The sequence below is a fragment of the Sciurus vulgaris genome (assembly GCF_902686455.1).
Source record: "Sciurus vulgaris genome assembly, chromosome: 15".
Classification (NCBI taxonomy): Eukaryota; Metazoa; Chordata; class Mammalia; order Rodentia; family Sciuridae; genus Sciurus; species Sciurus vulgaris.
In genome coordinates this window covers 57,247,572-57,260,365 of record NC_136476.1, presented here as the reverse complement: position 1 = coordinate 57,260,365, position 12,794 = coordinate 57,247,572, and the positions used below count along the sequence as shown (strand labels likewise).

The following is a 12,794-nucleotide window of genomic DNA, read 5'->3' as shown; positions in this document are numbered from 1 at the left end:
TACTCACTGAAAACGTGTAAACAGGCAATGTGACCTTCCATTCTGGTTGATACAGAAAGGATGTTTGCTTTTCTAAGGGAACTGAGATTCTAGGGCCTCAGAATACATGCATGTATTCAACACGTACTTACTGCTGTCTTCTATTATTTGGGGTTCTGTAGAAGGTCCCTTCCTAGAATCACAGATCCCAGTAGACTAGTTTTTGGAATGACTCAAACATAACTAAGGTGCCAAAGAGTCCCATAGGAATCAAACTACATGCCTGGTGAGCCATCCTGTGAAACCCAGCCTGTATCTGGCAAGCCCTGGATGTCCATTCCACACCTCCACGCTTAAAACACTTTCATTCAAAGCTCAGGCCCTACAGTCTGAGGAACCAAACTTCTGTTCTTCTCATAAGTCAAAGACTGAAAATATAAATATCCCAATAAGATCAAAACAGCCTTCACTTGCTTTTCTGGTTTAAAAAAAGAAATATAGATTAAAATCTACATTTAAAATCACAAATTATTAGAGCTGGAAAGACTTCCCAAATCAGTTGGTACACTAAGCTCATATGCTGGGCTAAGGTCTAAAACAATGGGAATAAGTATTCTCATCATTTTTTATTTGGGACAACAATACAAGAAAAGAAATAAGGATGCAAATAACATGTATAGGATTTGTTACATAGTCAGTGCTAAAGGATAGTAAGAAGGTAAAAATGCTTTTTCATTTAAACAACTAGAAAGATCCCACACTTTCATCTTTCTAAAAGGTTCTAAGGAAACTTTTTAAAAAAATTTTAAACATCAATTATGAAAAAAGTACAAACTAGTACAATGAAAGTAATGGGATAAATAAAATGCCCACAATACCAAGGAGGACAGAGATCGGTAGAAAATAAGGAAGGGAATAAGAAACTTGATGGAGAACCCACCACTGTCACCCAAGCCAAACAAGCAAAAAACAAAACAACTCCCCAAACAAACAAAACCAAAACAAAAAACAGAGGGAAAGCTGGAGTGAGGAGTGCCTTCATGAACAGTTTACCTTGGGCAACCCCAGGGTGAGGGACTCTGCTTCTACCCAGTGTCCATCTCCATAGCGGCATCTGGTCAGATGGGTCCATATTTATCTGGAATTCTTTACCTGAGGTTCATTCATTCAATGAGCGCTTCTTCCTGCTTTGAGCCCAGTCCTGGCCAGGCAAGAGAGTCAGGAAAATATAGACATGGCTCACGTTCTCGGAGCATTCATATCCATCGTAGCAGCAGCCTCAGAAACATGCAAGAACGCAAAACTAAAAAGTAGAAGGGCTTGGCTTGGTGACAAGCATGTGCACAATATAACATCAGAATCAGAGTGTGTTGGGGAGCCATTCAGAGAAGACCTCCCTCTTAACTCACAGGGCTGGATGTTTGGAAAGGGAAACACGTGAAAACCACCTACTTTCTTCAAGGGGAAAAGGGAGAAAGAGAATCCTAAAAAAAAGGTCCTCAAGGGGTTAAAGTGGGAGGGAAGTGCAATTAGAAGGTGAGTGATTTGGAAATCTGCAGAGGATCTGTGATCTACCAAGGAAGGACCAGGAAGAATGCGGAGGAAATGCCCTTCAGGCTGAGCCCCAGGGAGGACTCAAAGGAGGAGTGGGAAAGCCGGGGCAGGGGCCAGACCCTGAGCAGAGGGCAGGGAGCAGGTGTGTGGGGAAGGGGAGGCTGGGAGGGATGGCAGCAGGTGAATTTTGTTTCTTTAACAGATCTATTGGAACATAATTTACCCATTGTAAAATCTGTTCATTGCCTGTGCACAATGAATGGTGTTTAGTAAATTTAGAGTTGTGCATTCACCACCAAAATCAAGTTCTAGAACATTCCCATCATCTCAGAAAGTCCCCTTTGACCATGTTTAGTCTCTTTGTCCTGCTTCTTCCACTTAGCATAATGGTGGAGTTAGGGGTCTGACACCCCAAAATATAGCACCCTAGAATACTGGTTATTTTGAATTACAGGAGCTCAGAGAACGACAGAAGCTTTTCTCTTTGTCTGCTTAATGTCCAGATCCACCAACAAAGAACAATGCCACTGGTTCTTTTCCTGAGTTTTTTACTAACTACACAGGCATGAACCTCCATACCCAGTTAATACTGCTTTTTAAATCAATTCACCAGCTGATGGACGTTTAGATTGCAATCATTTTTGTCTATTATGAATAATGCTGCTATGAACATCTACATACAAATCTTTGATATTGTATTCATTTTCCCCTAAATTAGAGCTGCCAGATTCAGCAAGTTAAAAAACAGGATGCCCAGGTAAACAACAATTATTTTTAGTGTAAATATACTCCTATGTAATACTGGGGACAGATTTATACAACCAATTATGTGTTCTTCATCTGATATTCAAATTTAACTGGGCATTCTGAATTTTTTTGGGGGGTGGGTACTGGGGATTGAATACTGAGCCATATCCCCAGCCCTATTTTGTATTATATTTAGAGACAGTCTCACCGAGTTGCTTAGCACTTCACCACTGCCGAGGCTGGCTTTGAACTCAAGATCCTCCTGCCTCAGCTTCCCCAGCCGCTGGAATTACAGGAATGTGCCACTGCACCTGGCATATCTTGAATTTTATCTAGCAATACTATTGTGCATAGATACCTAGGAATTGAATTGCTGGGTCATAAAATAGGTTCATATTTAACTTTTTAAGAAATCATCAATTTGTTTTCCAAAGGGCCCATACCACTAGACACTCCAGCAATGTGTGAGAAATTGTCAGCCTCCCTAACACTTGGTATTTATTTATTTGTTTGTTTGTTTTTTAAATAGCCATTCTAGCCAGGCACAGTGGCTCACGCCTGTAATCCCAGCAGCTCAGGAGGCTGAGGTAGGAGGATTGGGAGTTCAAAGCCAGCATCAGAGAGGCCCTAAGAAATAGTGAGACCCTGTCTCAAAATAAAAAATAAAAAGGGGGATGTTGCTCAGTGGGTTAGCCCCACTGGGTTCAATCTCTGGTTACCAAAAAACAAACAAACAAATTACAAAAATCAATCTAGTGTGTTTTCTCTTTGTGGTTTTAACTTCATCAACAGTCTTTATAAGGAATTCATATTTTTCCTTGAGAAAATGTCTATCAAATCTCTTGACCAGTTAATTGGGTTGTCTTCTTGATTTGTAAAAGTGCTTTATATATATTCAGAGTACGAATCTTTATGATATGTAATTTGCAAATGCTTCCTCCCAATCTTTGACTCATTTTTAAAATTCTCTTAACAGTTTATATAGGACCCCAGATTTTTAATTTTGATGATGCTCAGTTTCTCAATTCTTTTTTTTAAATGGATTTGGCTTTGGATATCAGATTGAAGTCTTTGCCTAACCCAAGGTCACAAAGATTTTCTTCTGTTTTCTTCTAAAAGTTGTATAGCCTTAGCACTTAACCATTAGTAATGGTAACAAGAATCTAACTTTCAGGCTTTCTTTTTTTCTTTTAAAATGTAGGTGTCCTATTGTTCCAGCACCATTTATTGAAAAGACTGTCCTTTCTCTCTGAGTTATCTTGGCATGAATGTCAAGTCAATTGGACATCTATGTAAGGGCTCATTTTTGTTCCATTACTCTGTGCCCATCCTAATGGCAATAAACAAGTCTTGAGAAATGGAGCCTTTAGTAACTTTCAGAATTGGGTAGGGCAATCCTTCTAATTTTGATCTTCTTCAAAACCATTTTGGCTGCTTTAGATACTTTTTATTTCCATGTAAGTTTTAGGATGTGTTTGTCAATTTAAAAAATCCTGATGGAACACTGATAGAGATGGAGTTAAATCTACAGAACACTTTGGGAATAACTGTCATCTTAACGGTATTGACTCCTCTAACACATCAACATGGGGATTCTCTCTACTTAACCATATCTTCTTTAATATCTTAGTAATCTTTTTAAATTTTCCAATAAATTTAGTCCTGTATTCTTTTTTATGCTGAGATTTTTTTTTTTTTAAATTTTGGGGTAACGTTAATTTCAATTTTTTTTCTTTTGAGTATCAGGGATTGAACTTGGGGGCACTCAACCACATTCCCAGTTCTATTTTGTATTTTATTTAGAACAGGGTCTCACTGAGTTGCTTAGCACTTCACTGTTGCTGAGGCTGGCTTTGAACTCTCAATCCTCCTGCCTCAGCCTCATTAAGCCACTTAGATTACAGGCATGTGCCACCACGCCTGGTTAATTTCAATTTTTAAAATAATTGATCTCGTATTGTATAGTCTTGCTAAATGTATTAATTAGTTCTAGTAGTTTTTCTCTGTATGGATTCATTAGAATCTTACAGGACTGTGTTACTTGTGACATATCTTACTTTTCTTCTAATCTGAAAGTCTTCAGTCACTTTTAGAGGAGGGAGAGCAAGAGCTGGAGAGAATCTCCTCTACAACATGGAATAAAAAGGAGAGTGGATGATCTTAACCTGTTCATGACTTAAGGAGAAAAGCATTCTTTCATCATAAAACACATTAGCTGTGGCCTTTTCATAGATGCTTCTCATTAGGTTGAGAGTTCTATTCCCAATTTGTTGAGTTTTCATCATGGATGGATATTGGATTCTTTCAAATGCTTTTCTTGAGTTGATCATGTGGTTTTATCATTTCTTCTAGTAATATGGAATAATACATTGATTTGGGGTCGTTAGGTGAAGCTTGCAGCCAGAGCATACATCCCATTTGGTCCTGGCACGTAAACCTTGTTATCTGTGGCTTGATTCAGTTTGTTAATATTGTTTTAAGACACTTGACTCTATCTTCATGGGCATTAAATACCTTTCATGGATAGTTATATAAAAACTACAAAACTGCCCTTTAATCACTGCTTTTGATACTTCTAAATTGATATGCTGTGCTTTGATTTTCGTTTAGTTAAAATTATTTTCTAGTTTTTCCCTGGAGACTTCTTCAATACATGGGTTATTTGGAAATAACTTTCCAATTTTTTAGAGGCCTGCAAAAGTTTGTTGTTGACCTCTAATTTAACTTCAGTGTGGTTGGAGAGCATACTTTCTATTTCAACCCTTTTTTTTGTACTGGGGATTAAACCCAGGGCTCTCAAACCACTGAGGCACATCCCCAGCCCTTTTTGTATTTTATTTAAAGACAGGGTCTCATTGAGTTGCTTAGGGCCTTGGTAAGTTAAGCCTGACTTTGAATTCATGATTCTCCTGCCTCAGCCTCCCCAGCTGAGGACGTGCACCACCATGCCGGCTTCAATCCTGATAAATCCATTGAGACTTGTTTTATAATAGAGCGTACAGTCTTCCCCATGAGAACGTTCTACGTGTACTTGAAAAGAATCTGTGTCCTGCTGTTAGTAGGTGGTGTTCCATGAAAGTCGGGGCAAGTCAGCTGGCAGCACTGTCTTCCACATGCTCAAAAATTTCAAGTTACCTATCAATTTTTGAGAGTGGGGCTTCAAAATCTTCAAATATGGTTGAATTGTCAATTTCTCTTCTCAATTGTCACTTTCTTCATGTATTTCTGGGTTCTTTTAGGTGCATATCCATTTGTAATTATATTTTCATAATAGTTTGGACCCTTTATCACTTGAAATGTCCTCTTTTCCTAGTGAAAGCCCACTTCAATATTAATATAGCAAGCCAAGTCTCTTAAGGTTACTGTTCATGGAATATATTTTCCCATATTTCCCTTTCTATTTGCTTCTCAATCTAAAAATTGTGCTTCTGTGGATACCACATCGTTGGTTCTTGTTTTTGCCCCACTCATGACAATTACTACCTTCACCCACATTAATGAAATGACTGGTGTGGTAAGACTTACAGCTGCCATTTTGCAAATGCCTCTAAATGTCTCAAATCTTTTTTGCTTTTCTGTCCCTTCTTCTGTCTTTTAAATATTTTTTAATGTACCATTTTAATTTTTCTGTTGCCACTACAACTTTTTTGAGTGTTTTAGTGGTCGCTCTAGGGACTGCAATAATATGCACTTCAATTTATCACACTCTTCCTCAGATTAAAGCTGATAAAATCCTCAATAAAATACAGCTTTGTTCCAGTATTGCTCCATCTCTTATTCCCTCCTCTGTGCCATTATTATACATTGTGTCTATGTTATAGAGCCAAAAATGTAGTTTTATTGCTTTATGCAATTTAATGCCACCTAGACATATTTACCATGTTAGGTAAATGCATCCCCAAGATTCCCAACCTCCATTATTTAATCAAACTTCAATCTGGATACTGCTGTGAAAGGACTTTGCAGATGAAACTGAGCAAAGCACAAGAAGCAAAGAGAGATGTACTGGAAGAGAGAAGCAGAGGAGAGATGAGGCAGAAGGATTATCAGAGAAAGGAAATAAATGGATGAAGAATTCAACCAGTTGCAGCTGAATTTGAGGGTCGAGGAGGGGGCCATGGGCCAAGGAGTGTGAGTGGTTTTTAGACACTAAGAGGCAATAGTCAGCAAGGAAATGGGAGACCTCAGTCCTGCAACTTCATGAAACTGAATGCATTCTGCAAACAACCTGAATGAGCTTGGAGGCTTATTCATCCTGAACTTTCAGAAAAGACTGCAGCCACCGGCACTTGGGAAAAAAAGTAATTTATTTGCATTGCGTTCATTTTCTACTGTAGTGTTAGGACTTAACATAAGCATCACTCTTCTATTTTCTATTTACAGTTCATTTTGAATATTACTACAAATACAATATACAATATTAAAAAACTTATGGGGAAATGCAATTTATGTTTTCTCTCCTCTTTACAGGCTTCTCAAAATCATTCAACTAAAATGAAAATTTATATGGACATTTATGTACATATCTGAAAGGGCAGAGACTACACTGATAAAGTCAAAAGAATTCTGCACAAATACAATAAAATACAGAAAACAAAAAGTACAGATGATGTTATCTGGGGTACAAATATGAACAATACAGTACCATTTGAGTAATTTAGCAACATAATACCCATACTTTATAGAAATAAAACTGCAAACCTGGAGAATGCTCTGACAAATATTAAACATTATATACACAATGAGGTAAATGTACCTTGGTCTCTTGAGAGGTAATTTTAAGTTTAAAGCAATTGACATTTTGAAGCATCTCCTTGACATATAAAGAAATATAAAACACCCTATTCCATTGGCACAACATGAAAAAGGGGGTATCAAAACACGGTTCATGATAATTCACAAATCTTGTTAAAAATAAAAACAAATTCACTGAAGTTCATAAATTTGAAGAAAGAAGTTGAATGTTATGTTTTAAAAAGTTTTCATTTAAAAATAAGATTGCATAATGGGACTGAAAATAGTGTACTGACAGTCCTCATGATGTTCTAGAAGTCCAGAATTCTTAGAGAGAGGGCCCATGGGTATTCCTGCATTCCAAAACACACAAGAAGCTGCAGTACATGTATGGAGCTATCCTATTCTTTAGGATCTCAAAATATCTGAATATTTTCTGCCTCACTATAACAGAACCCTTAGTTGGACTATCCACCATTTGGAGTCAGAACACTGTGACAATAAGAAACAAACAGTTGATTTACAATCATTCTTTCGGTACATGGATAAAAACAAACTTTTGATTTCTAATGTGATACTGATTTTGTTGTGCATGTGAATTAGCACTTTGTCATTTGTTTTACACAAACGTCTCTGACACTTCTCAGACATGAGAAAAAAAGGTAACTCATTCATGGACTGCAAAATGGTCAAGTGACCACTTAAGTTTTACAGTAAGAAGTGAATCTGGATTTCTTAATGGAGTGGCACTGTTCACTGACTCAAGGCACTTCTTGAGCACTATCATTACAGCAGAATTACAGGCTCGGGTCTTCAGACTTTACTGTCCTACAAGGGACACAAGTGGCCACTGTTTCTGGCACAACTCCCACTGTCACAGCTGCCACCTTGCTGTCACCATACTTTAACTAAAATTAAAGCAGGAACATCCCAAGCCTCATCTACTCACTCTTCATACTTGGAGACGGCTCTCTGCCACATCCAGTGACTCAAGGAAATGGGAGTATGTCCCACAACTTCCATCAACCACTTTACTCTAGGTCTCAAAAGCAACTCTTCAGTCAAAAGGGTAGGGTGCAGTGGCCAGCAGGAAGGCAGATTGGAAGAAACAGAGCTGAAGATAGGAAGGAAGGACCAGGGATGTTGATGCCCCAAAGTCACACTTTCCCCACTCTCCTCCTCAGGGGTGGGGAAGTCACACTTTCCCCACTCAAGATGATGTAGACAGGTTATTTGCTAGAAGATACTTTTTAGCCCTGCTAAATCTTGGAAGGTGAACATCTTAGCACAGGCAGTATAAACAAAGCACTATGTTTCTAAATGACACAAGTATTACTCCAGCCAAATTTATCTGGCCATGACCTATCTTGTCTTTTAATATTACTTTCAATTTCAATATTAGTTAATTGGGGTTCATCAAGCTGTCCCTAACCAAAAAATAAATTAGCTGCAGTAATATGTAAACTTAATTTAGAACTAAATTTCAACTTTTAAAAAATTCCCTGATTCATCAAAAGTACATTTTATCCACTTAGGCAAGAATACAATAACTCAATCTTTGATGTTATCTTTAGTAAAAGTTGATTACCTTATTTGAAAGTGAGAAATCATGTATTACAACTTTAAATCAGACAACTTTTGGTACATTCTTAAAATTATATAAAAATAGTTTTAGTGATAAAATGCATTGGTCCCCTGGATTTCATAAAGCAGATCTTGTAGGCTTAGAAAAGGCCAAGACAAAAACAAAAACAAGAAAACCCAGTACTTGATCCGAGAACTGGAGATTATTAAACAGGTAATATAACTCGACTATAAAAACGAACCTCTCAAACTTATTCATTTACTTCAATGAAATCATAGTAACTACAGGGAAAAAACCCTCAAATTTGTAGTCAAAATATTAGCCTCTAAGCACATTTCCCCGTGATGTTTTTAAACACATGAAATCAACACTAAATTCCTATGCAATGTCATTCGTTCTAAAATTACTTTGGTTTTAAGACCAAGTAGTCTTTCAAATTTATTCTATGTATAAGAGAAGACATTATCAGAATGTAACTCATTAAATGTAAATGGCCACAATCTTTCTGACCAAAATACTGTGAAGGTTATTGTGACCCTCTTATCAGGGACAGCACTACAAGGTCAAAGTTTCCCCTCACAGCTATGAGATAGTTTTTCCCCCTCAGAATAAGATCACAGTGATAAGAAAGACTCTGAAAACTATAAAAGCCCTACAAAGAGACTTTACAGCACTAGAAGTAAAAACCAGTTGTTAGAAGCTAGTTTCAACTTCACTTGAGAAGACCATGACAAGGTTTACTTTAAACATTTAATTTGAAAACATCTGTAAGTGGAGAACCTACTCAATGTTCTTTAGTTATCACCTCTCCCAATATCAAGGTGCACTGAATTTATTATATAACCATGTAAATTAAGCAGTTGCAATATCTGCACATATGAGATAAGGAAAGACTGAATTAAGAGCTGCCTTCCTCAAAGTGTAGTGAGACCTCCAATCTACACTAACTCTAACCTCACAAAGACGGAATTCACTGAACACTTATACCTACAAAACAAATGTGACTGCTATGCACATCTGCTTGTCTATTTGAATTATTAACTACCTTGCCTTCCTAGAAAAAGACCTATTATTTAACATCAACCATATTCTAATTTAAATGTAATTCATTTCTTAAAAAAAATAACACTGTCTTTGATCAAATAAAGAGCAAAATGGCTTACAGAATACCACACAACTTTTCACAAGAGCTAGACAAACTTTCCCTTATAGAAAATTAGTCTGTATGCTATCAAGGTTAAGTTAGAGCACTGTGAGCATCTTGAGTGCCATTTGACTGTTTAAAGTACACTCGGACAACATAACTTGACTGCAAAAGCTAGGGGTGAGATTTACTCCAACATGACCATGGAACAACTGATTTAATGACACTGCATTTCTTTAGTGGTTCGAGCACATTTTGGTAGGAGAAAGGCATTTTCAAAATGGAATACCCAATGACATACCACAAAAACCCTTCCAAAAAAAAAACAAAACAGAAAAGGTTTGGGTTGTCCAGATAAATAAACTTTTTAAATTCAAACACTATAAGATTTAACACACAAACTTTAAGCAATTCTACTCATTTCCATTTGAAAGACATAGAAGTGGCACTTACTGGTATAGTACAATCCCTTTTGAAGGCATGTAATATTCTGAATACGTGAAAGAACAATAGTATACAAAATACAATTGCATAAATTATGTTCCTCACTCCTACATGAGGTCATTTTTAGACTCAAGAGTTTTATACATATTAGTTTTAAGATCCTGAAAAATTATAGAACAGTACATTCAAAGTCTGAATCAAGGAAACTCTTTAGTGGTTCAGAATCCTCTGAGAATGTACTAACCAGGAGTAAATCACTTTCTTTAAGAATAAGAAATGTTTCATGTAACTCAACAATCCAGCTCCTTTACCCTTAAATATGATCTTCAGCACAGCAGAGTTACCTAAAGTTAAGACAAGCAATATTCTTTAAAAAAAAAAAAAAAAAAAAACAAGTTTTGTTAATCAAAAATAAAGATAGACTACACAACATTTTGTAACTGTCCTGGGAAAGAATCGTTCATAGTGCACAGAAAGGACCCACATGGCTGTTTCCTGGGTCCAAAGAATCCTGGGAAGTTTTGAATCAACCTTATATACTGTGGCAAAAGGAAGCAATATCCTTTTGTTCCCTCTCAGTGAGGTAGAACAATTGACCTCCCAAACGAGAACCCAGGAGCCGATCTGAAGAAAACAGTAGAGTTCAGGCAAAGCTGCAGAATTACATTTTGATGCCTTCCTGTTGACTGAGCTGTGACAATGTCTTCTTAATCCGTAAAGCTGTCAGCCTAGCTGCTCCATTGGCATACCAACATTCTCTCATAATTTTAGCCATCACTCTCAAGGCCTATGAGAAAATACAAGAAAAATAATTAATGCATACACCATGCACCACTTGCCATCCATCTGTATAAGTTATTTATTTATTTATTCATTCACTTAGGCCCTATTCACATAGGGACTGAACCCAGGGCCCTGCATATGTTAGGCAAGAATTCTATCACTGAGCTACATCCCCAGTCTCTTTTTAATTTCTTAAGACAAAGCTAGCTTTGAACTTATGATCCTCCTGCTTCAACCTTCCAAGTAGCTGGGATTATAGGCATGCGCCCACACTTGGTGGGAAAAGGAATCCTTACCTATAACTTTTCCTTTAAAATGACACATGTACAAGTTTGAAAATGGCCTAAGTTTCCATCCACAGGGTACTGGTGCCAACAGCTGGAAAGCAGATGGGCAAGGGATGACTGACTTGGTAGATCTGAAAAGGTTGAATCCTAAACCAGTGCTCCAGAAGGCAAAGAAGGAACCTGACTCACCCAGAGTCTCCCCCAAATTGAAAAATGCACTGTATGAAGTACCTCTAGGATGAAGCTCAGGTTAAAAAAAAAAAAAAAAATGGGATGATCAGTTCAACAAGTTGGAACCCCAGGTACCTGCCCCCCAGCCCCCACAACATGGGTGGGTGGCTGTCTACCTCCACTCCAGCAGAAGACTACAGGTACTGCTTTTTGTTTGTTTGTTTGTTTGTTTTATTTTGTTTTAAATCTGAGAGGGAAAAATAGATTTCTGGCTTGAGGAACATGAAGGCAGAAGTTTCATATTGGAAACATACTGAATGCTAAGACCAAAAGCTTCCTCCCAGAAACATGGGTAATCCTTTGTACAAATTCCTCCAGGCAGGAGGTTGAAAGAATCTTTTCTGGAAATCTGAGTAGCTCAAGAAGAAAGACCTAAAGAGACAGTACCATTAGTTCCCCAAGAAAGCAACCTAGTGAGATCACCTAAAGAGCAGTGAATAAGCTCCATTTACAAGTACAATTTCCTATCAACTTTCAGATCTCTTTTTGAATACGAAGAGAGTGAGTATGACCACACATTTGAGGAAAGTAACATGAAATGGAGAAACTAACATAAACAGAAAAAAGCAACGTAGAGAAAACAAACTGGAGAGAGAGAGAGAGAGAGAGAATGAATATCAAAAATTGATCATTAGAGGCTGAGAGTGTAGCTCAGTGACAGAGAGCGCTTGCCCAGCAGGCATGAAACGAGTTAAATTCCCAACACTGAAAAACAAAAACGAAAAACCTATTAGTACCCTCAAAGAGATAAAATACTGATATTGTATCTATCATTGATAGTTGTTTTTTGGATTGACTTAATACTTTATTTTCTCTCCATAATCTGTTTACTCAAAATTGCTTTACACTCTCCCCGATGTTTCTTCCAGTTCCTGTACTTCATATTAGATGATTTCCTCTAGTGTCTACTAATGAACAGGAGGAACATTCACAGAACAAATGAGTGATCCTAGAAATTAAAAATATGAGAGCAGAAATATAAAAACAGAATGGAAGAACTGGAAGATGAAGCTGATAAACTTTCCAGGATACGGAGAAACAACAACAACAAAAAAGAACTCAATAGATGGATGAGAAAACTAGAAAATAAATTAGAGGGTCTCTTCAGGAAATACAACATTCAAGTAACTAAAACTAAAGAAACAGAAGAAAGGAAAATAGGTGAAAGTAACCCAAGAATACTTCAGGAAGTTTTCCTAGAAAAGAACATCTATTTCCAGATTAAAAGGACCACATGCCAGCACATACTCAACAAATATTTAATGAATGCCTACTCTATACGAAACCATTTTTAGGTGCTAGGAAT

General features: G+C 37.2%; 1 protein-coding gene across 2 annotated transcripts in view; it reads right to left on the bottom strand.

Annotated features, from left to right (window-relative positions):
- Positions 1-6,567: 6,567 nt before the first annotated feature.
- TGFBR1 (transforming growth factor beta receptor 1) overlaps positions 6,568-12,794 on the bottom strand; it is a 48,480-nt gene continuing 42,253 nt past the window's right edge. For both annotated transcript variants that reach the window (XM_079112246.1, XM_079112247.1), the window contains exon 9: positions 6,568-10,974. In XM_079112246.1, coding sequence (XP_078968372.1) covers positions 10,849-10,974 — 126 coding nt within the window. In that variant the 3' untranslated portion in view covers positions 6,568-10,848. The remainder of the gene's footprint in view (positions 10,975-12,794) is intronic.